Raw genomic sequence first — 20,112 nt, 5'->3', positions numbered from 1 at the left:
CGCTCAATGGATCCGGCGCCTGCCGGATGGGAGGCTGGAATTCGGGGGGCGGTGACGAGCGGTGGGATTTGCCCTCACACCTGGGATCCTCGGCCTCAACCCGGGAGTTCTGGCCCGGGTGAGGGTGGCAGGGTGGCAGCGGGGAGTTCGTGTGTCACCTGTGCTCCCAGGGGCAGGAAAAACCATCACAGGGACGGGAAAAGCCATCACAGGGGCAGAAAAACCATCACAGGGACGGGAAAAACCATCACAGGGACAGGAAAAACCATCACAGGGGCAGAAAAACCATCGCAGGGGCAGAAAAACCATCACAGGGACAGGAAAAACCATCACAGGGACAGGAAAAACCATCACAGGGACAGAAAAGCCATCACAGGGACGGGAAAAACCATCACAGGGACAGAAAAGCCATCACAGGGACAGGAAAAACCATCACAGGGACAGGAAAAACCATCACAGGGACAGGAAAAACCATCACAGGGACAGAAAAGCCATCACAGGGACAGGAAAAACCATCACAGGGACAGGAAAAACCATGAGAGGGACGGGGAAAACCATCACAGGGACAGGAAAGCCATCACAGGGACAGAAAAGCCATCACAGGGACAGGAAAAACCATCACAGGGACGGGAAAAACCATCACAGGGACGGGAAAAACCATCACAGGGACGGGATAAACCATCACAGGGACGGGATAAACCATCACAGGGACAGAAAAGCCATCAGGCGCTGCGGGTGGGGCTGGGGATGCGGGACCGGCCGGTCCTGCCCGCCTCTGGGAGCGGTGTCCCGGTGCCGCAGCGCCCCGGTGATGTCGCATCCCTCCGGGCAGGTCCCCTGGGCCCTCCCGGCCGTGCCCGGGGGCGCTTGGGCACCCAGGAGCCGTCGGGGTGGCAGCGCCCGCGCCCGCCCCGGTCCCCCGGGAGACTCCTGGGCGCCTCTTAATGGCACCGTAATGACACCGGCCCCGTCCGTCCGTCCGTCCGTCCCTCCCCTCCTCCCTGCCGGGCTGCCCGGGATGGAAATGCCCCGCGCGTGCTGCCGGGATCGTCACCGCCGCTAATGAGCCCCTGCGAGCCGGGGCGTGGGGACACGGCGGTGACACTGCCCCGACCGGCCCGGGCTGGCCCCGGGGCCCGGCTCCGCTCGGTGCCTGCGGGCGTCGGGGACACGGCTGTCACCGGCCGGAGAGAGGGGTGACCTGGGTGTGGGGGTGGCCCTGTGCTGGCTGCGAGCTCCTGATGTCGCGCTGTGAGCCATGGCAGTGCCACCATGATGGCCGTGGCAGTGCCACCATGCCGGACCTGGCAGTGCCACCGTGCTGGACCTGGCAGTGCCACCGTGCTGGCCGTGGCAATGTCACTATGCCATCCCTGGCAGTGCCACCGTGCCAGCCATGCCACGGTCACTGTACCGACTGTGGCAGTGCCACCGTGCCAGACATGGCAGTGCCACCGTGCCAGCCCTGGCAGTGTCACCACGCAGGCCAGGGGCTTTCCCGAGCTTGTCCCGTGCGGGATCTGCGGGAAACGAGCGCTCCTCCCAGTCCCCGTCCCTGTCCCTGTCCCTGTCCCTGTCCCTGTCCCTGTCCCATCCCTGTCCTTGTCCCATCCCCGTCCCTGTCCCATCCCTGTCCCTGTCCCATCCCTGTCCCTGTCCCTGTCCCATCCCCGTCCCTGTCCCTGTCCCTGTCCCTGTCCCTGTCCCATCCCATCCCATCCCCATCCCTGTCCCTGTCCCATCCCTGTCCCATCCCTGTCCCTGTCCCTGTCCCATCCCTGTCCCATCCCTGTCCCATCCCTGTCCCTGTCCCTGTCCCTGTCCCCCTCCCCTCTGCAGCAGGGACAGCCCGGGATGAGCTCCGGGGCGCTCCCACCCCCGGATCCGGGGTCTGTCCCCTCCCCGCTCCTCTCCGGGGCAAATCCCACCCGGGATCTCCGCCGGAGGGAGCTCGGGAATTCGGCCCCAGAGGCTCCGAGAATTCCTCGTGCCCGGCACTAAAAAACCCCAGCCAAAAAACCAGAAACGGCACGAGGAGAGGAACAATTTCCTGCACCGCTAATTGTCCCTCTGTTAATTAACGAGAGCGTGGGGGCGCTGATTAGGATCTCCCCAAAGCCACAGGGCCTGGCTGGGGACAGCGGTGACCACACGGGGCTGAGCCTGGATGGGGACAGGAGGGGGTCCTGGCATTGGGGATTGAGATTTGGGATTGGGGAACTGAGATTTGGCATTGGGGATTGAGATTTGGGGTTGGGAATTGAGATTTGAGTTGGGGGAGTTGAGATTTAGGATGGGGAACTGAGATTTGGCATTGGGGATTGAGATTTGGGATGGGGAACTGAGATTTGGCATTGGGGATTGAGATTTGGGGTTGGGAATTGAGATTTGAGTTGGGGGAGTTGAGATTTGGGATGGGGAACTGAGATTTGGGATTGGGGAACTGAGATTTGGGATTTAGGAATTGAGATTTGGGATTGGGCAATTGAGATTTGGGGTTTGGGAGTTGAGATTTGGCACTGGAGAATTGAAATTTCGGGTTGGGGAATTGAGATTTGGGATTGGGGAATTGAGATTTGGGATTTGAGAGTTGAGATTTGGGATTGGGGAGCTGAGATTTTGGGTTTGGGATCTGATATTTGGGATTGGGGAATTGAGATTTGGCATTGGGGAATTGAAATTTCGGGTTGGGGAACTGAGATTTGGGATTTGGGAGTTGAGATTTGGGATTTGGGAGTTGAGATCTGGAGGAGATTTGGCCGGGATGGGGAGAGACTCCCCCGGGGCTGGGCCTCGGCCCCATTGGCCGGGAATGGAACAGCCGGGAATGGCCGGGAATGGCCGGGAATGACAGAATTGTCACCTCTGCCTTTATGTGTCGGCAAAGCCCCATTTGCTCCTCTCCAAACAGGAATTTAGGAATTCTCCCCACTCATCCATCCATCCATCCATCCATCCATCCATCCATCCATCCATCCATCCATCCACCCATCGCAGCAGGGATGGAATTCCAGGGGTGATTTCCCCCCAGGCCATTTCTCGTTGTTGTTTCCCCCAGGTCCCTTTTGATGCCTTTGCTTTCCAGTCCCCGGGAAAATCAAACCCAGATCGGCGTCCTGGAAAATATTTGGAGGTTCTGAAGCAAAATATCGGCTCTGGGAGGGGGAGAGGGAGGGGAGCAGCGCTGGGTTTGAGGTTTTGGTCGCATCTCTGTGGTTCCATCCCAGCTCCGAGCAGGGCTGGGCAGGGGAGGGAGCCCGGGCGCTGTGGGGTTCTGGCCGCGGCTGTGGGGTTGTGCTGGTGGGGAAATGCTGATTTGCACCCCTGGGTGGGGATTTATGACGCTGCAGACCCGCTGGGAATGGGGAGCAGAGCTCCTGGTGCAAACCGGGGTTCACCTTCCCCTGCCCATCCAGGTTCTGCAGCCGCTTTTTGAGCCTCTTTTGGCAGAAAAATTTCAAATCCTGGCCTTGTTGGAGCTTTGAAAATAAAGAGCGTGGGGAGGGAATCAGCGCGAGCTTTGCTTTCCCTCGTGTCCCTGTGCGAGTGTCCGGCCCCCGCTGTGACATCGCTGTCACCTCCCACGTGCTGTGTCCCCTGGGGCCACCTCTGCGCCATCGGGTCACCTCCGGACGCGATTCAGGGCGGGGGGAGCAGCCCCTGGGTGCTCGGGGGGTGTTCGGTGCCATCCAGGGGCACAAACCCGGCTCGCTGGGGCAGGGCCGGCCCCGTCCCTGCACGTCCCCCGCTCCCAGGGGACGCTCCCCTCCATCCCCTCACCCTGCCCGGCTTCTCCCGGTGCCGAGACGCCCCAAAAGCCGGGGGCCCCGCCCGGGGGGAGCCCAGCTGGAGCTGCAGCGTCTCCCCGGGCGCCCCGGGACCATTCCCGGCTGCGATAGCGCGGCTGCTCGGCGGTGGCAGCGCGGGCGTGTGGGAGGGCAGACGCCAGGCTGTCTGCTCCCACTCCGCTGGGCTTGTTATTAACTTCTCCTTGGGCTGCCATTAACCCAGAATTCCTGCTCCTGGCTCCAGGCTTTCCCCGCGCCGCTCTATCTGCAGCCTAATTACAGCTGTTGGGATCTCCCTTTATCTCGGGGGATCTTTGGGGTTGGTTACCTGGCACACGCGTTCCCGGCCCCCCTGCTCGCACGCCCATCCCTGCTTTCCCCTTTAATCCTCGCTGCTTTCATCAGGACGGCAACAGCGCGGCCGTGCCCGGCTGGATCCGCATCCCGCGGCTCTCGGGAGCATCCCCGGCCCGGTGGCCGCGTTATCCCCGCGTGTCCCGGCGTGTGCCGGCACCTTCCGCCCCGCCACCGAGGCTCGGCCTTGGCTCCGAGCGCCGCCGTGATTTATTTTGTTAATTCAGCGCGGATTGAGTCGATGTGTTTGTCTTGGCAGCTCCGAGACCAAACTGCGCTCTGACAGCCTGGCAGCCCCTGCTGACACCCACCGGGCTGGCACCCGAGCCGGCCGTGCCCCGTGCCCACATCTGGGCTGGAACACTTCCAAAATCAGCCCCGGTGTGAGCGGGGGCTCTGCACTGCCCGGGGGTCGGTGCAGGAGTTTTCTCCCTGCTCCTGGAGGGGTTTGGAGCCGGTGGCGCTTGCCTGTCCCCTGCCCTTGTCCCCAATCCACCCTGGGGCTGAGATTGGCACCTTCAGAGCCCCGACCCAGGGGATGAGGAGGATGAGGATGGTGTCACCACTGTTCCCCTGGGCTTCCCCTGGGCTGCCCTTTCTCGTGGGTCCCCCCTGGAGATCCCTAAATTGGATGGGATGGGATGGGATGGGATGGGATGGGGTGGGGTGGGATGGGATGGGATGGGATGGGATGGGATGGGATGGGATGGGATGGGATGGGATGGGATGGGATGGAATCAAAGGGATCAATGGAGTGGGATTGGGATCAATGGGATGGGATGGGATCAATGGGATCAATGGGATCAGTGGGATCAATGGGATGGGGAGGGGTCCCATCCCTCCTCCCACCCCTGCTGGAACACAGCTGTGCCCCTTCACCCCAGCAGGGAATGGACCCCTGGGTGTCCCCCCTGCTCCTGCCATCTTGTCCCCAAACAGCCCTGGGGACACCGTCCTGCAGCACCTGGCACAGGAGCCTCGGTTCCCTGCTTTAGGCTGGACATTTTGTGGTACATTTATTAATTTGGGGTATTTCTTCCACCTACCTCTCAGCTCAGGGGTGCGAAAGCACGAGGGGCTGGGGAGGGGGCCTGTGTCCCCCCGGATCCATCTCTGGGACATCTATTGGATCCCCCACGTGGAGGGGGATGCCACCCCAGCCCAGCACCCCCTTTGTGCCCCCCAGCGCCGAGTGAGGAGCCGGGAGGGAGCGGGGCCGGCGGGAGCTGATCCCGGCAAGCCGGCACCCGCCCCGCAGCCGGTGGGGCTGAGTCACCGGGGAAAGTGCGGAGCGGGATAAAGGCAGATCAGGGGAGCTTCCCTTGCCTTCTCTGAGCTTCCCTGAGCTTCCTGAGCTTCCCTGAGCTTCTCTGAGCTCCCTGAGCTTCCCTGAGCTTCCCTGAGCTTCTCTTGCCTTCCCTGAGCTCCCTGAGCTTCCTGAGCTTCCTGAGCTTCCCTTGCCTTCCCTGAGCTTCCCTGCCCTTCCCTGCCCTTCCCTGAGCTCCCTGAGCTTCCTGAGCTTCCCTGAGCTTCTCTGAGCTCCCTGAGCTTCCCTGAGCTTCCCTTGCCTTCCCTGAGCTTGCCTTGCCTTGCCTTGCCTTGCCTTGCCTTGCCTTGCCTTGCCTTGCCTTGCCTTGCCTTGCCTTGCCTTGCCTTGCCTTGCCTTGCCTTGCCTTGCCTTGCCTTGCCTTGCCTTCCCTTCCCTTCCCTTCCCTTCCCTTCCCTTCCCTTCCCTTCCCTTCCCTTCCCTTCCCTTCCCTTCCCTTCCCTGCCCTCCGCTCCTCTCCCTCGCTGCCCCTGGGCCAGGGCTGCAAACATCTGGAATTCTCCTTTGGAATTCTCCTCTGGAATTCTCCTCCACTCCCCCTTTGGCCTGGTTGGCCTCGGGTACATCCCCTGTTGGTCACCTGAGTTTTGCGGCCCCCCGAGGGTTCTCCCCGTACCCCAGTTTGAGGCCGTTGTGGGGTTTGGAGCCCGCCTGGTCCCTGGGGGTCACCGCGGGCACAGCTCCGTGCTGGGACAGGGACAGGCAGGGACGCGGCCATGGCCCCGGGTGTCACCAGGGCTGCGCTGGGGACGCGGGGCAGCAGCGGAGGGCGAGGCCGGGCTGTCCCCGAGCGCGGGCAGGACTCGCTCCCCGCGTGTCCCGGGGCTGGGTTATTTACACCGGAGCGCTGCCTCCGAGCCGGGGCCGCACGGAGACGCGGCCGGGAGCGGCCTGAGGGAGCGCTGGGGACAGGGCACCGTCCCCGCCGCTGTCACCGCTCCCGCGGGGCCGTTCCTGCCGCCCCGGCAGGGGGACGGCGCTGCCTTCCCGCAGCGTCACCCCGCCGTCCCCAAAGCCGTCCCTCCCGGCCCGTGACCTCCGTTGTCACCGGGTGACAGGGAAGGGGCACCGGGGGTGGCTCGGGAGGTGCCACCCCGGCCTGGCATCCCCGGAGCGCGGGTCCGGCCCCGCCGTGTCCCCCCGTCCCCAGAGCCGCCCCCGTGTCCCCCGGGGGTTCCTGAGAGGGGGTGACGCCCCCACCCCCCCAAATCCCTGCCCGAGGGTCACCCCCAGCCCCGGGGACACCGGAGGGACGCTGAAGGGGTGTCAGGGTGTCCCCAAGCCCAGGGAGGGGTCACGGTGACACAAAGGGGGGGTGGCCTCAAAGGGGGTCCCGCACACGGGGGGGGTGGGCACGGGGTGAAGGGGGTGCCCCAGCGCGTGACATCACTGCGGGGGCGGGGCTGGGCGGGGCGTTCGGGGCATCCCCGGGGCCGCGGCTGCAGGAGCCGTCGGGGGGCGGCGGGGGCTCGGCTCGGCTCGGCTCGGCTCGGCTCGGCTCGGCTCGGCTCGGCTCGGCTCGGCTGTGCCTCGGGGGCTCCGGGCACTGCCCGGCCCGGCCCGGCCGGACCATGACCATGAGCTCGATGGCCGAGACCCTGCTGGGCTCCGACCCCTCCAAAGCCGCGTTCCTGGAGCTCGGGGCCCCCCAGCATTACCCCCTGCACGGCCCCCCCCAGCACGACCCCCCGCCCTTCTCCTCCTACGGCCGCCCCGGGCCCTTCCCGTACCCCGGCGCTGCTGCCCCGCCGCCCCACGGGGGTCCCTACATTCCCTATGGGCCCCCCAGCGCCCCGCACGGCCCAGCCCCCGAGGCCAGGCTGCAGGACACAGGTAAGGGGGGCACGGGGGGCAAGGGGGACGCGGACCCGCCCCGGGCACCCTCGGGCCGGGAGAGCCGGGATGGGGCCGGGATGGAGCCGGGATGGAGCCGGGATGGAGCCGGGATGGAGCCGGGATGGAGCCGGGATGGAGCCGGGATGGAACCGGGATGGAGCCGGGACAGCCGGGATGGAACCGGGATGGGGCCGGGATGGAGCCGGGATGGAGCCGGGATGGGGCCGGGATGGAGCCGGGATGGAGCCGGGATGGGGCCGTCGGAAGCGCTCCGGGGCCGGGCCGGGCCGGGCTCGCTGCGGGGTCCTGGGGGGTCCATCCTGGTGCCCCTCCATCCCCGGGGGGCTCCTCATGGCCCCCCCAGAGGGCACAGGCCGAGGCCCGTGTCCCACGTGCTGCTGGACCTGGATGGTGGCATTGCCTGAGCGCTCCCATCTTCCTCCTCCTCCTCCTCCTCTCCTTTTGCTTTCCTCGGGGTTTAAACACCAGAGAGGAGCAGCTCCCCCCACTGATCCCCTCCCTTCCACAGACACCCCCTGGTAGCCACGGGGATGATTTGGGGCAGCTTTGGGGTGGTTTGGGATGGTCTGGGATGGTTTGGGGTGGTTTGGAATAGATTGAGGTAGTTTGGGGTGGTTTGGGATGATTTTGGAGTGGTTTGGGGTGGTTTTGGGGTGGTTTAGAGTGGTTTTTTAGCCTCTTCTAGTATCTGATGGCCCGTGGCTCCTCTCTCCCCTCCGCAGAGGCCGAGAAGCCTCCGGCCGTGTCCGGCGGGGACCCGCGGCTCGGCGGGAAGGGGAAGAAGCTGCGCAAGCCCCGCACCATCTACTCGAGCGCGCAGCTGCAGGCGCTGAACCAGCGCTTCCAGCAGACGCAGTACCTGGCGCTGCCCGAGCGCGCCGAGCTGGCGGCACAGCTGGGGCTCACCCAGACCCAGGTACGGCCCGGGGCCGGTACCGACACCGGGACAGCCCCGGGATGCGCCGTGTGCCCACCGGGGCCGGCCATGCCCACCGGGACCCGCTGTGTGCCCACAGGGACGCTCCATGTGCCCACCGGGACACACTGTGTGCCCACCGGGACCCTCTGTGTGCCCACCGGGACACGCTGTGTGCCCACCGGGATGTGCTGTGTGCCCACCGGGGCCGGCCATGCCCACCGGCCTGCACTGTGTGCCCACCGGGACACGCTGTGTGCCCACAGGGATGCTCTGTGTGCCCACCGGGGCCGGCCATGCCCACTGGGACCCACTGTGTGCCCACCGGCCTGCACTGTGTGCCCACCGGGATGTGCTGTATGCCCACCGGGGCCGACCATGCCCACCGGGACGTGCTGTGTGCCCACCGGGACCCTCCGTGTGCCCACCGGGACACGCTGTGTGCCCACCGGGCCGCTCCGTGCGCCCACCGGGGCCGGCGCCGTGCCCGGCTGGAAGCGAGCCGAGCCGAGCCGTGCCGCGGCGGGGCAGCTGGCGCCGGTGGGCCCGCAGGGCTCGGGTTTGGGGCGCCCCTGGCCGCACCTCCCAGCGGCAGCGGGACTTTCCCAGCCCCGGAGCCTGGCTGGCGGCCCGGCCGTGCCCGGCGCTGGGCGGCCCCGGGCCGCGGGACGGGGCGAGTGGGTTTTTGAAGGCGATGGGGAGAGACAGGCAGGCGGCAGCGGTGCAGCCCCGGAGCCAGGGGCGAAGCGAGCTCATAAAGCCGGGGAAGAGGAGACAAGTGGGAACCTGCCGGCAGCGCGGGGGGGACCGCGGGAGGAATGAGCAGGGCCCGGCCCAGCCCCGGCACCGGCTCCCGGCGGGGACCGGGGGCGCTCCCGGGGCCTCTCCCCGGCATCTCCCCCCGCCACGGAGGTGCCTTGTGAAGGGTTGGGGTCCCACCCCGCTCCGTGACCCAGACCCCGCGGGAATGGGGTCGGGGGGCCGGGGGGTCTGCGATGGTTAAACGTGGGGGGTTTAGGGGTGTCGGCCCCTTCCTCCCCCCTCACCCCCTGTCTGTGCCCGCAGGTGAAGATTTGGTTCCAGAACAAGCGCTCCAAGTACAAGAAGATCCTGAAGCAGGGCCCGGCTGGCGCCGAGGGGGAGCAGACCCCGCTCGGCGTCCCCGCCCTGTCCCCCTGCTCCCCGGGGCTGCCCCCGCTCTGGGACCTCCCCGCGCCCGCCAAGGGCCCCCCGCTGCCCCCCGGGGGCTTCATCAGCACCTTCGGGGCCTGGTACCAGCCCCACCCGCAGGACGCCATCCCCAGGGCCCCCATGATGTGACACCGCCGCCGCTCCAGCGCCACCGCGTCCGGAGGGACGGCGAGGGACAATGAGGGACACTGAGAGACGCTGAGGGACACCGAGGGACACTGAGGGACATCGAGGGACACCGAGGGGACGCTTTGCCGCTGCCCCCCCGCGGGACTGAGAGCCCAGCGAAGCCCGAATGGAGGAGGAGGAAGAGGAGGAGGAAGGTGACAAGGACGGGCAGGACACGGGGATGTCCTGCTCTGTCACACTCTGCAGTGACCCCGCGCCATCCCAGCGGGACAGGACTCGGCCCAGGGTCCCCCCAGTCATGGACAGGGGGCAGGGGGACCCCAGGAGGGGCAGGGGGACCCCAGGAGGGGTTGAGGAATCCCGGCCCCCCCCCCCCCCCCGCCCCGGCCTGGATTTATTTATGAACTCTGTGGGTTTTGGTTGTGCCCCGTTTATAAACAGGCTGAGCATGGGTTGGTTCTGCCCCTCCGCACTTTGGGGCGCCCCTGCTTTTGGGGAGACGCTTCCATCCAGAGCCTCGGGCTCCCCAGTCCCTGGGGAAGCAGCCAGAGGGGCTGGGGGTGCAGGGTTGGGGCTGGGGCTGTGTGTCCCCAACATCTGCCCGAAATGGAGCCCAGTTACAGGAACTGTGGGTTGGGGGCTCATGAGGCACTCCCAGCCCCTCCTGCGGGGATTTTGGGGCAGTTTGGAGCTGTCAGAGCTGTCTCCCCGAGCAGGGGTGGCACTGGGAGGGCAGGGGGACACGGGCCAGGCTGGGGACCCCAGCTGAACCCAGGTCCCCGCCCGGTGACCCCACAGGGGCCAGGAGGGTGTTTGGGACCAGGGGGGGATTTCCCTCTGAGGGTTCAACTCTGTGCTTCCAGAGGCCAGAACCCGGCTGGAAATAAATCCTTGTCGTTTCCCTGCCTCTCCATGTGGTTGTTTCCCCCTTTTCCCAACCCTGCTCCGTGTCTGTGCCTGAGGTGGGGGCCAGACCCCGCTGGGGCTCCCCTGGCTGAGGGGCAGCAGCTCCTGCTCCCCGGCACCTCTGATCCTGGTTCCTGATATGGCCATTCCATTATCCTGCTTCCTGAAATTCCCACTCTGTGATCCTGACTCCTGGTATCGCCATGCCGTGATCCTGGTTCTTGATATTCCCATTCCACGATGCTGACCCCTGATATTCCCACTCTGTGATCCTGGCTCCTGATATTCCCATTCCGTGATCCTGGTTCTTGCTATTCCTATTCCATGACCCCGATCCGGAAATTCCTACCTGTGATCCTGGTTCCTGATATTGCCATTCCATGATCCTAGCCCCCAGTATTCCCACCCGTGATCCTGGTTCCTGATATTGCCATTCCATGATCGTGGCCCCCAGTATTCCCACCCGTGATCCTGGTTCCTGATATTGCCATTCCATGATCGTGGCCCCCAGTATTCCCACCCGTGATCCTGGTTCCTGATATTGCCATTCCATTGTCCTGCTTCCTGAAATTCCCACTCCGTGATCCTGGCCCCTGATATCCCCGCTCTGATCCTGGTTCCCGAAATTCCCACCCCACAATCCTGGTTCCCAATATTCCCACTCTGTGATCCCCTGCTCCAAGGGCCCATTCTTGCCCCCTCCCCAGGAACCGCTCTCCTTTTGCACCTTTTTGCCCCTTTTTGCACCTTTTTGCACCTTCAGGGCCAGGGTTATCCCCAGATCCCACCTGAGGAGTCAGGATCAAGGGCAGGGATCAGGGCTGGGATGGAAATGGGAGCCTGTCCAGGGCTGGTGGCACTGGGGACACCCCTGTCCCCGTTCCTGGGAGCTCTGGTCCCTCAGCTGAGGGCTCTGGGGTGCTGATCCCACGGGATGGGTGTCCCCAGGGTGCTGATCCCACGGGATGGGTGTCCCCAGGGTGCTGATCCCACGGCTTGGGTGTCCCCAGGGTGCTGATCCCATGGCCTAGGTGTCCCCAGCTGTCCTCAGGGTGCTGATCCCATGGCCTAGGTGTCCCCAGGGTGATGATCCCACGGGATGGGTGTCCCCAGGGTGCCGATCCCATGGCCTAGGTGTCCCCAGCTGTCCCCAGGGTGCAGATCCCATAGCCTAGGTGTCCCCAGCTGTCCCCAAGGTGCAGATCCCAGAGGCTGGATGTCCCAAGGGTGCCGACCCCACGGCTTGGGTGTCCCCAGGGTGCAGATCCCATGGCCTAGGTGTCCCCAGCTGTCCCCACAGGGCTGTGGAGCCCGGGCCTGGCATCCATGGCCAGCCCGCGGTGGGTGATGCTCCCAGTGGGATTTTCCCGGAGGATGGAGCCCACCCTCCCTAGTGAGGATTTAGGGAATGGGGTGGCTTTGGGCGGCGGTGTCACCTCCCTGTGCCCATCAGGACATCCCAGGGTGACGGGGACAGACCCCCCAAGGGCCGGTGCTGAGGTGACAGGGACAGATCCCCTAAAGTGGCAATGCTGTCCCGTTTTCGGGGCTCTCCCTGTTCCCCGCCGGCCCCGTGGCTCCCGCGTGGCTCCGGTGAGCCGAGGCTGGGCCGGGCCCGGCTCCAGGGCTGGGGCTGTCGGGCCGGGCCGTGGGCGGGCGCTGCCCCCGCTCCCGGGGCTGGCACCGGGTGACGCAAGGGCTGCGGGTGTCGCAACGGGGCAGGAGCCGGGAGCGCGCTGGGAGGGCTCTGCTGGGCCCGGGGGGACAGCGGGGCACGGGCACTGCCACCCCGGGACTGGCACACCTGGCACTGTCACACCTGGCACTGCCACCCCTGGCACTGTCACACCTGGCACTGTCACACCTGGCATTGTCACACCTGGCACTGCCATGCCTGGTACTGTCACACCTGGCACTGTCACACCTGTCACTGTCACACCTGGCACTGTCACACCTGCACTGCCACCCCCATCACTGCCACCCCTGTCACTGTCACACCTGTCACTGTCACACCTGGCATTGTGACCTCCCCAGGTTTGTCCCGGGCGTTCCCGGGTTTGTCCCGGACCCCCTCAGGTTTGTCCCTGTGCTCCCCAGGTTTGTCCCGGGTGTTCCCAGGTTTGTCCCTGTGCTCCCCAGGTTTGTCCCGGGCGTTCCCAGGTTTGTCCCTGTGCTCCCCAGGTTTGTCCCGGGCGTTCCCGGGTTTGTCCCGGAACTCCCCAGGTTTGTCCCGGGTGTTCCCAGGTTTGTCCCGGGCGTTCCCAGGTTTGTCCCGGACCCCCTCAGGTCTGTCCTGGACCCTCCCAATGTTTGTCCCGGATCCCCTCAGGTTTGTCCCTGTGCTCCCCAGGTTTGTCCCGGGCGTTCCCAGGTTTGTCCCTGTGCTCCCCAGGTTTGTCCCGGGCGTTCCCGGGTTTGTCCCAGAGCTCCCCAGGTTTGTCCCGAATCCCCCCAGGTCTGTCCCGGGCATTCCCGCGTTTGTCCCAGATCCCCCCAGGTTTGTCCCGCAGCCCCCCAAGGTTTGTCCCGGACCCTCCCAATGTTTGTCCCGGGTGTTCCCGGCTTTGTCCCGGATCCCCCGGCTCTGTCCCGGGCCAGCGCTGTGCAGGCAGCGCTGGGAGCGCCGCTCTCGCCCGGCCGTGGGCAGCGTGGCACCCGGGATTTACATAACCCTGGCTATGTAACCCAACGCCTTCCTGGGGATTTCTTTTTTTTTTTTCCTCCTCTAAATGAGAAAAAAAAAAAAAAAAAAAAAAAAAAAAAAAAAAAAAAAAAAAAAAGTTAAATTTAAAAAAATTAAATAAATAAAAACTAAACCGAAACCTCCGAAGCGCCGGTTGGAGCTCCGGGCTCCGGTACCTCCTCGTCCTCCCGTGGGATTGGGAACGGGGATTTGGGGCTGCGGCTTGTGGGGGGACTTGGGGGCGAGGTGGGAGCTTGTCCCTGAGTGGGGACACATTTGGGGACACGTTTGGGGACACTGAGCGCCAGGAGCCTCCCCAGCGGAACTGAGCGGGGTTTGGGGTCCCGCGGCCATCAGGGGTGATGGAGACCCCACCCCCGTGACACAGCGAGGGGGACACTGGGGACAGCAGGACAGGGCCACCACAGCCTGGACACCCCTCTGGGGCTCCTGGGGCCAGGGGAGCGCCCCAAACCCGCAGGGAATGTGAGAATCCCACGCGATTTTGGGGACTTTGAGGGCTTGGCTGTCCCCACCTCGGTGTCCCCAAAAGGGACATGGGGGCACAGCAGGCTGGGAGATCACTGGTCCCAGTAAGAAGCACCAGGATCCCGCGGCCATTTGGGGAATGCTTTGAAAACCAGGGAAAAAAATTCATTTTCCTGCCCCAAATTCCCTGTCAGCAGGACAAAATGGGGTTTGGGGTGAGGCGACACCACCCGGTGCCACCCCGTGCGCAGCTGTCCCCAAAAATGGGGTTTAAATCCGCGTTTCCCAAGGTGGAAAAACCCCAAATGCTGCTCCTCAAAACCTTCCAGAAGCCGGGGGAAAAGCGGAATTTGGAGCTTTAAATTCAGAATTTTTATTAATGAACATTTCCAGCCTGGCTCTGGGTCCCTGGGGAAGGAGCAAAGGACACTCAGGGACACCCAAGGGGGGTTCCCATCAACAGGGGGGGATTTTCCTTAGGAAAAAAAAAGAAAAATTATAGACAAAAAAAAAAAACAAAAACAAAAAACAAACAAAAAACCAAAAAAAACAGACCGAAACCAGTTTGGTTTGGAACAACTTTATACAAACGAACCTTATGTACACTCCCTTTTTTTCCCCCCAAAACACCCCTATTTATAGAAGGCAACATAAATAAATCCCCGGGACTGTACAACACTATGAACACTCCTTAAAACGGCACTTTCTGCTTAAAAAAATAGCGTTATTCTCTTAAAAAATAGGAAAGAGCTCGGTTATTTTTTTTTCCTTTAAAATAAGTCATCGATTTCCTTAAAAAAAGAGGCATTTTCGCCGTTCCTTTACCCACAGCCGGAGGCACAGCCAGAAAACGGAGACGAACACGAGTTTCTCTCTTCGAACAATAACTTAAACCCATTCCTGAACTGCTTAAATATTAAAATATTTCCCTCCCCACATCCCCCCCACACCCGCTACACAATTTTTTATTTAATTTTAAATCACCGCCTTCTGGTCTGAGCACGGTCCCGGGTGATTCCGGCTGGGGTGGGGGGTCCGTGAGCCCCAAAAGCGATTCCGGAGCCGGGGCCAAGCAGCTCCCGCTCCGCTGGCGACAGACACGCCCCTGTCGCGACAGTGGTGACACGGCTCCTCCGGCCCGGCGGGGTCACCGCGGCAGGCAAAGCTCCGGCGAGGAGTAAAGAAGGAGGTGATGGAAAAATTCGCAAATTCAAAAGTCCTGAAGGATTTTCCTGCGCCGGGAGCGGAGGCTTTGCAGCTTTGGGTCCTGAGATGATGAGCGGAGCATTTCTAGGGGTGCTTTTCCTTTGGTTTGCGGCTGGTTTTTTTTTTTTTTTTTTTTTAGGACAAATCAGGAGACAAAAACCAAACCACGGGGATGAGGAAGGGCGGGGGGGGGGGGGGGGGAGAAATCCAAAATAAAAAGGAGGCCAAGGAGTTGTGCAGCGTCTCTGTGCCCGCGGTCAGTACACGGCGCCCGTGCTGGGGGGCCCGGGGGACGGGTGGTGCATTGGGGGCGCCGCCTGGGCCTGGGGGGGTCCGTGGGGGCCGCTGAGGCTCTGGGGGTGGTACCAGGGGTTGTGCTCATCCAGGAACCCCGGGGAGGAGCTGTAGGGCAGCGGCTGCGGCAGCGGGGTCCGGGCGGCGCCGGGGCTGTCCCACACGGGGGACGGAGGAGAGTTGCAGGCCATGGAGTCGCTGTTGTTGGGGCTGTGCTCCAGGGGCACCTCGCCGTTCTTGTAGAGCTTCTTGAACTTGGAGCGCCGGTTCTGGAACCAGATCTTCACCTGCGGGGAGGAGGGGGAAAGGGTCAGAGAGGTGGGAAGGGAGTGAGAACGTGGGATGGGGACAGGGAAAAGGGTCAGAACCTGGCACAGGAATGGGAGGGATGGGATAGGAACAGGGAAAAGGGTCAGAGAGGTGGGAAGGGAGTGAGAACGTGGGATGGGGACAGGGGAAAAGGGTCAGAGAGGTGGGAAGGGAGTGAGAACGTGGGATGGGGACAGGGGAAAGGGTCAGAGAGGTGGGAAGGGAGTGAGAACGTGGGATGGGGACAGGGGAAAGGGTCAGGACCTGGCACAGGAATGGGAGGGATGGGATGGGGACAGGGAAAAGGGTCAGGACCTGACGGAAGAATGGGAGGGATGGGATGGGGGCAGGGAAAAGAGTCAGAGAGGTGGGAAGGGAGCAGGAGGGTGGGATGGGGACAGGGAAAAGGATCAGAGAGGTGGGAAGGGAGCAGGAGGGTGGGATGGGGACAGAGAAAAGCCCCAGGAAGGGAATGGGAGGGTGGGATGGGGTCAGAGAGCTGAGAACGCAGCAGGAGGGTGGGATGGGGACAGGGAAAAGGGTCAGAGAGATGGGAAGGGAATGGGAAGTATGGGTACAGGAAAAAGGGTCAGAACCTGGCACAGAAATGGGAGGCATGGGATAGGAGCAGGGAAAAGGGTCAGGACCTGACAGAAGAATGGGAGGGATGGGATGGGGACAGGGAAAAGAATCAGAGAGCTGGAAAGGGAATGAGAGGGATGGGGGAGAGGGGAGGGGACAGGGATGGCGTGGTTTGGATCGTAGGGACACTGGACAAGGGGGTCATGGGCAGCCCAGAAATACAGGAAGGGATATTGGGGTCACAGGGGATTCCCTGGGCACTGGAACCAGCCTGGGACATGGGGGTCAGGGTGACCCCAGAGACACGGGAAGGGACAAGGGGGTCACGGTGACCCCAGAGACACGGGAAGGGACAAGGGACATGGGGTCAGAGTGACCCCAAAGATATGGGAAGGGACATGGGGATCAGAGTGACCCCGGGCACACTCTGGCACGTAGGAAGGGACAAGGGACACAGGTGGCACATGAGGCGCCACGGGAAGGGACATCATGGGGACCCCACACGGTGCATGGCAGGAAACTCCTGGGGACAGGGGTGTCATGGGACACATGGGATGTCACCCTTGGTGTGAGTGTCACGGAGAACGTGGACACACCATGGACATGGGTACAACATGGACATCCATGGACACATCATGGACACACCATAGACAGGGACATGGACACACCATGGACACATCATGGACACACCATGGACAGGGACACGGACACACCATGGACATGGACACACCATGGACATCCATGGACACATCATGGACACACCATGGACAGGGACACGGACACTCCATGGACATGGACACACCATGGACATCCATGGACACACCATGGGCACACCATGGACAGGGACATGGACACTCCATGGACATGGACACACCATGGACATCCATGGACATCCATGGACATCCATGGGCACACCACGGGCACTCCATGGGCACGGACACACATTCATGGACAGGGACAGGGACATTCCATGGACAGTGACATTTCCTGGACAGGCACAGCCCGTGCTCTGGGGACAGCCCCCACGTGCCCCCTCTGGGGTGTCACCGAGCCCCCTCTGGGGACACAGGCGTCACGAGGAGCCCGTCACGCCACTCGCCGGGCGTCGGGAGCGTCCCCGCGCTGGGCGAGGCGGCGCTGGACGCCCTGGGCGAGGGGCGGGGGTGGCGCTGCTTGTCACCCAAACAGGATGTCCCTCTGGGAGCGGGTGACGCGCTCCGTCAGCCCTTTGCCGAGTGGCCCCGATTGCTTCATCGCCCAAGGGAGGAGGAGGAGGAGGAGGAGGAAGGCCAAGGGCGGCACAAGGGCGCCGGCGCCGGCCCCGAGGCAGGGAGGGCACCGCGATGGGGCGCGGGGGAGTCGCGGGCTGCGGGGACAGCGCTGTCCCCACAGAGCCAAGGGGAGGATTTGTCCCCGCGCCAGGCGGGACCCCAAGAACCCCAAGAGGGTTTGGTTGGAAGGCGGGCGGCTCGCGGGAGGAGGAGGAGGAGGAGAAGCCTTTCCCGCACGTCCCGGCTCTTCCAGTCCAGCCTGCAGGGCCACCCCAGCGCTGGGGACACGGGCGGGGAACCGGTCCCCAAATCCCTCCTGTCTGCACGAACCGAGCGGGACGGGGCAGGGGAACCTCGGGAAGTCTGGGCAGGCAGGGAGCCTCGGGACCCTGTTCTGGCAGGATTTGGGGTCAGGAGCCGCTGTGGGGATGGGATGTCCCGAGAGCCCCGTCCCGAGCAGGACTCGGTGCCCCACATTCCTGGGACAGCGGGCGTGCCCTGACCCGGGACTGGCACGGGTGCCAGGCAGGACCAGCCCCAAACCCCAAACCCCAAACCCAGCAGGGAGCTCTGGGATGGGGCCGGCTCCAGAATGGAGTGGGATGAACCCCAAAACTGCCGAGTGGGGCACGCCTGGGGTCCCCTCTCCCTGTGCTGCCTCTCCAGCTTTCCTTCCAATGGGGGAATCCCAGCCCGGTACCCCACAAATCCCAGCAAGGGGGGAGCTCCATCCTTGTGATGAGCCGAGCCCGTCCCAAATCCAGCATTTACAGAGGGGATTTGGGGCGTCGGGGGGAGATTTGGGGTGTCGGGAAGGGGATTTGGTCTGTCGGGGGTGAATTTGGTGCGTCGGGAAGGGGATTTGGGGTGTCGGGAAGGGGATTTGGGGTGTCGGGGAGGGGATTTGGGGTGTCGGGGGTGGGGGTTCAGCCTCACCTGGGTCTGGGTGAGCCCCAGCTGTGCCGCCAGCTCGGCGCGCTCGGGCAGTGCCAGGTACTGCGCCTTCTGGAAGCGGCGCTGCAGGGCGGCCAGCTGGTAGCTGGAGTAGATGGTGCGGGGCTTGCGGATCTTCTTGGGCTTCCCGTTGACCATCCGCACCTCGGGCTCCGGCTCCTCCTTCACGGACACTGCGGGAGGGCGCGGGTGAGGCGTGAAGGGCTCCCGGGGCTCGGTGTCACCCCCGTCCCCAGCCCGGTGTCCCCCCGCTCGGGGTGCTGGCATCGTCCCGTCCCCTGCCCCTACAACCTCTGGGAGACCCCCGGGACGCGTCCCGGACTCTGCTTCCAGCACGGATCGGTCCCGGTGCGTCCCCGCGGGAACGGCAGAGCCGCCAGCAGGACCTTGTCCCCAAAGCGGGGACACCCGGAGGAGGTCCCTGTCCCCATGGCGGGGACACCCGGAGGGGCACAACCCCATAAAGACCTCGGGGTTAAAACCCACAAAAAGCGGGGTGTTAAAACCCCACAAACTGGGAACACTCTGAGGGGTAAAACGACGCAAAGCTCGAGGGTTAAAACCCCACAAAGCCCAAGGGGTAAAACCCCATAAAGTTCGGGCAGTTTAAACCCCACAAAGCCCAGGGTGTAAAACCCCAGAAAGATCGGGGGGGGGGGGTAAAGCCCCATAGATCTCGGGGGGTAAAATCCCGCAAAGATCGGGGGGTTAAAACCCCACAAATCCCAGGGTGTAAAACCCCACAAATCCCGGGCTTTAAAACCCCACAGAGCCCGAGGTGTGAGACCCTACAAGGATCGGGGGAGGTAAAACCCCACAAAGCTCGGGGGGGTAAAACCCCACAAATCCCTGGGGTAAAACCCCACAAAGCTCGGGGGGTAAAACCCCACAAAGCTCGGGGGGTAAAACCCCACAAATCCCAGGGGTAAAACTCCACAAAGTTCGGGGGGTAAAACCCCACAAATCCCAGGGGTAAAACCCCACAAAGTTCGAGGGGTTTAAACCCCACAAAGATCGGGGGTAAAACTCCACAAATTTCGGGGGGTAAAACCCCACAAATCCCAGGGTTAAAACCCCCAAAAGCCCAGGATAAAACCCCACAAATCCCAGGGTATAAACCCCACAAATCCCGGTGTTAAAACCCCACAGATCCCAGGGTTTAACCCCCACAAATCCCAGGGTTTAACCCCCACAAATCCCAGGGTTCAAACCCCCAAAAGCCCAGGATAAAACCCCACAAATCCCAGGGTATAAACCCCACAAATCCCGGTGTTAAAACCCCACAAATCCCAGGGTTCAAACCGCACAGAGGCCCCTCCGGAGCGCCGCGGGAGCAGCGGGGCCGCCCCGTCCCCGGTCCCCCCTGTCCGTCTGTCTGTCCGTACCTGCCTCCTGCGCCGGGAGCTGCTGCTCCCTGAAGTGCCCGTACTGGCGGTACGAGGGGCTGTAGGAATACTCGGATTTGGGCGAGTAGGTGCCCGCGGCCCCGATGCCGTTGAGGTTGAACTGCGGGTAGGGGTAGTGGCCCACGGGCTGCCCGTACGGCTGGCCCGGGTAGAAGTCGTGCTGGCCCGTGTAGTAGCCCAGGTCGGTGACCGAGGACTCGGGCAGGGTGGGAGAGTCCTTGGAGGCTGCATGGCAGCTCAGCGAGCCCGAGAGGTCCGTCAGGATGCTGGAGAGCTTCTTATCGAAAGAGCCGCTCATGGCGGGCAGCGGGGAGGGGGCGGCTGCGGGCCCGCGCCGGGGACCCCCCAACCTGGCGGCCTGGAGCGCCCCGAGCTGGGATCGGCGCTGGGGCTGCGGCTGCTGCTGCTGCTGCTGCTGCTGCTGCCTCCGAGGAGCCACCGAGACACTGT

General features: G+C 63.6%; 2 protein-coding genes across 2 annotated transcripts; one reads left to right on the top strand and one right to left on the bottom strand.

The window, feature by feature from the left end:
* Window positions 1-7,040: 7,040 nt before the first annotated feature.
* Window positions 7,041-9,562, top strand: DLX4 (distal-less homeobox 4). Its single transcript, XM_058820419.1, has 3 exons — window positions 7,041-7,302; window positions 8,049-8,242; window positions 9,308-9,562. The coding sequence occupies exons 1-3, from the start codon at window positions 7,041-7,043 to the stop codon at window positions 9,560-9,562; spliced, it is 711 nt and encodes a 236-aa protein (XP_058676402.1).
* A 5,541-nt stretch (window positions 9,563-15,103) lies between these two features.
* DLX3 (distal-less homeobox 3) lies at window positions 15,104-20,000 on the bottom strand. Its single transcript, XM_058820417.1, has 3 exons — window positions 19,642-20,000; window positions 18,239-18,429; window positions 15,104-15,427 (listed from the first exon to the last, which is right to left on the bottom strand). The coding sequence occupies exons 1-3, from the start codon at window positions 19,958-19,960 to the stop codon at window positions 15,104-15,106; spliced, it is 834 nt and encodes a 277-aa protein (XP_058676400.1). The 5' UTR covers window positions 19,961-20,000.
* Between the last annotated feature and the right edge of the window lie 112 nt (window positions 20,001-20,112).

This window comes from Ammospiza caudacuta, chromosome 27, assembly GCF_027887145.1.
Source record: "Ammospiza caudacuta isolate bAmmCau1 chromosome 27, bAmmCau1.pri, whole genome shotgun sequence".
NCBI lineage: Eukaryota > Metazoa > Chordata > Aves > Passeriformes > Passerellidae > Ammospiza > Ammospiza caudacuta.
This window is presented reverse-complemented; position numbering and strand designations above follow the sequence as displayed.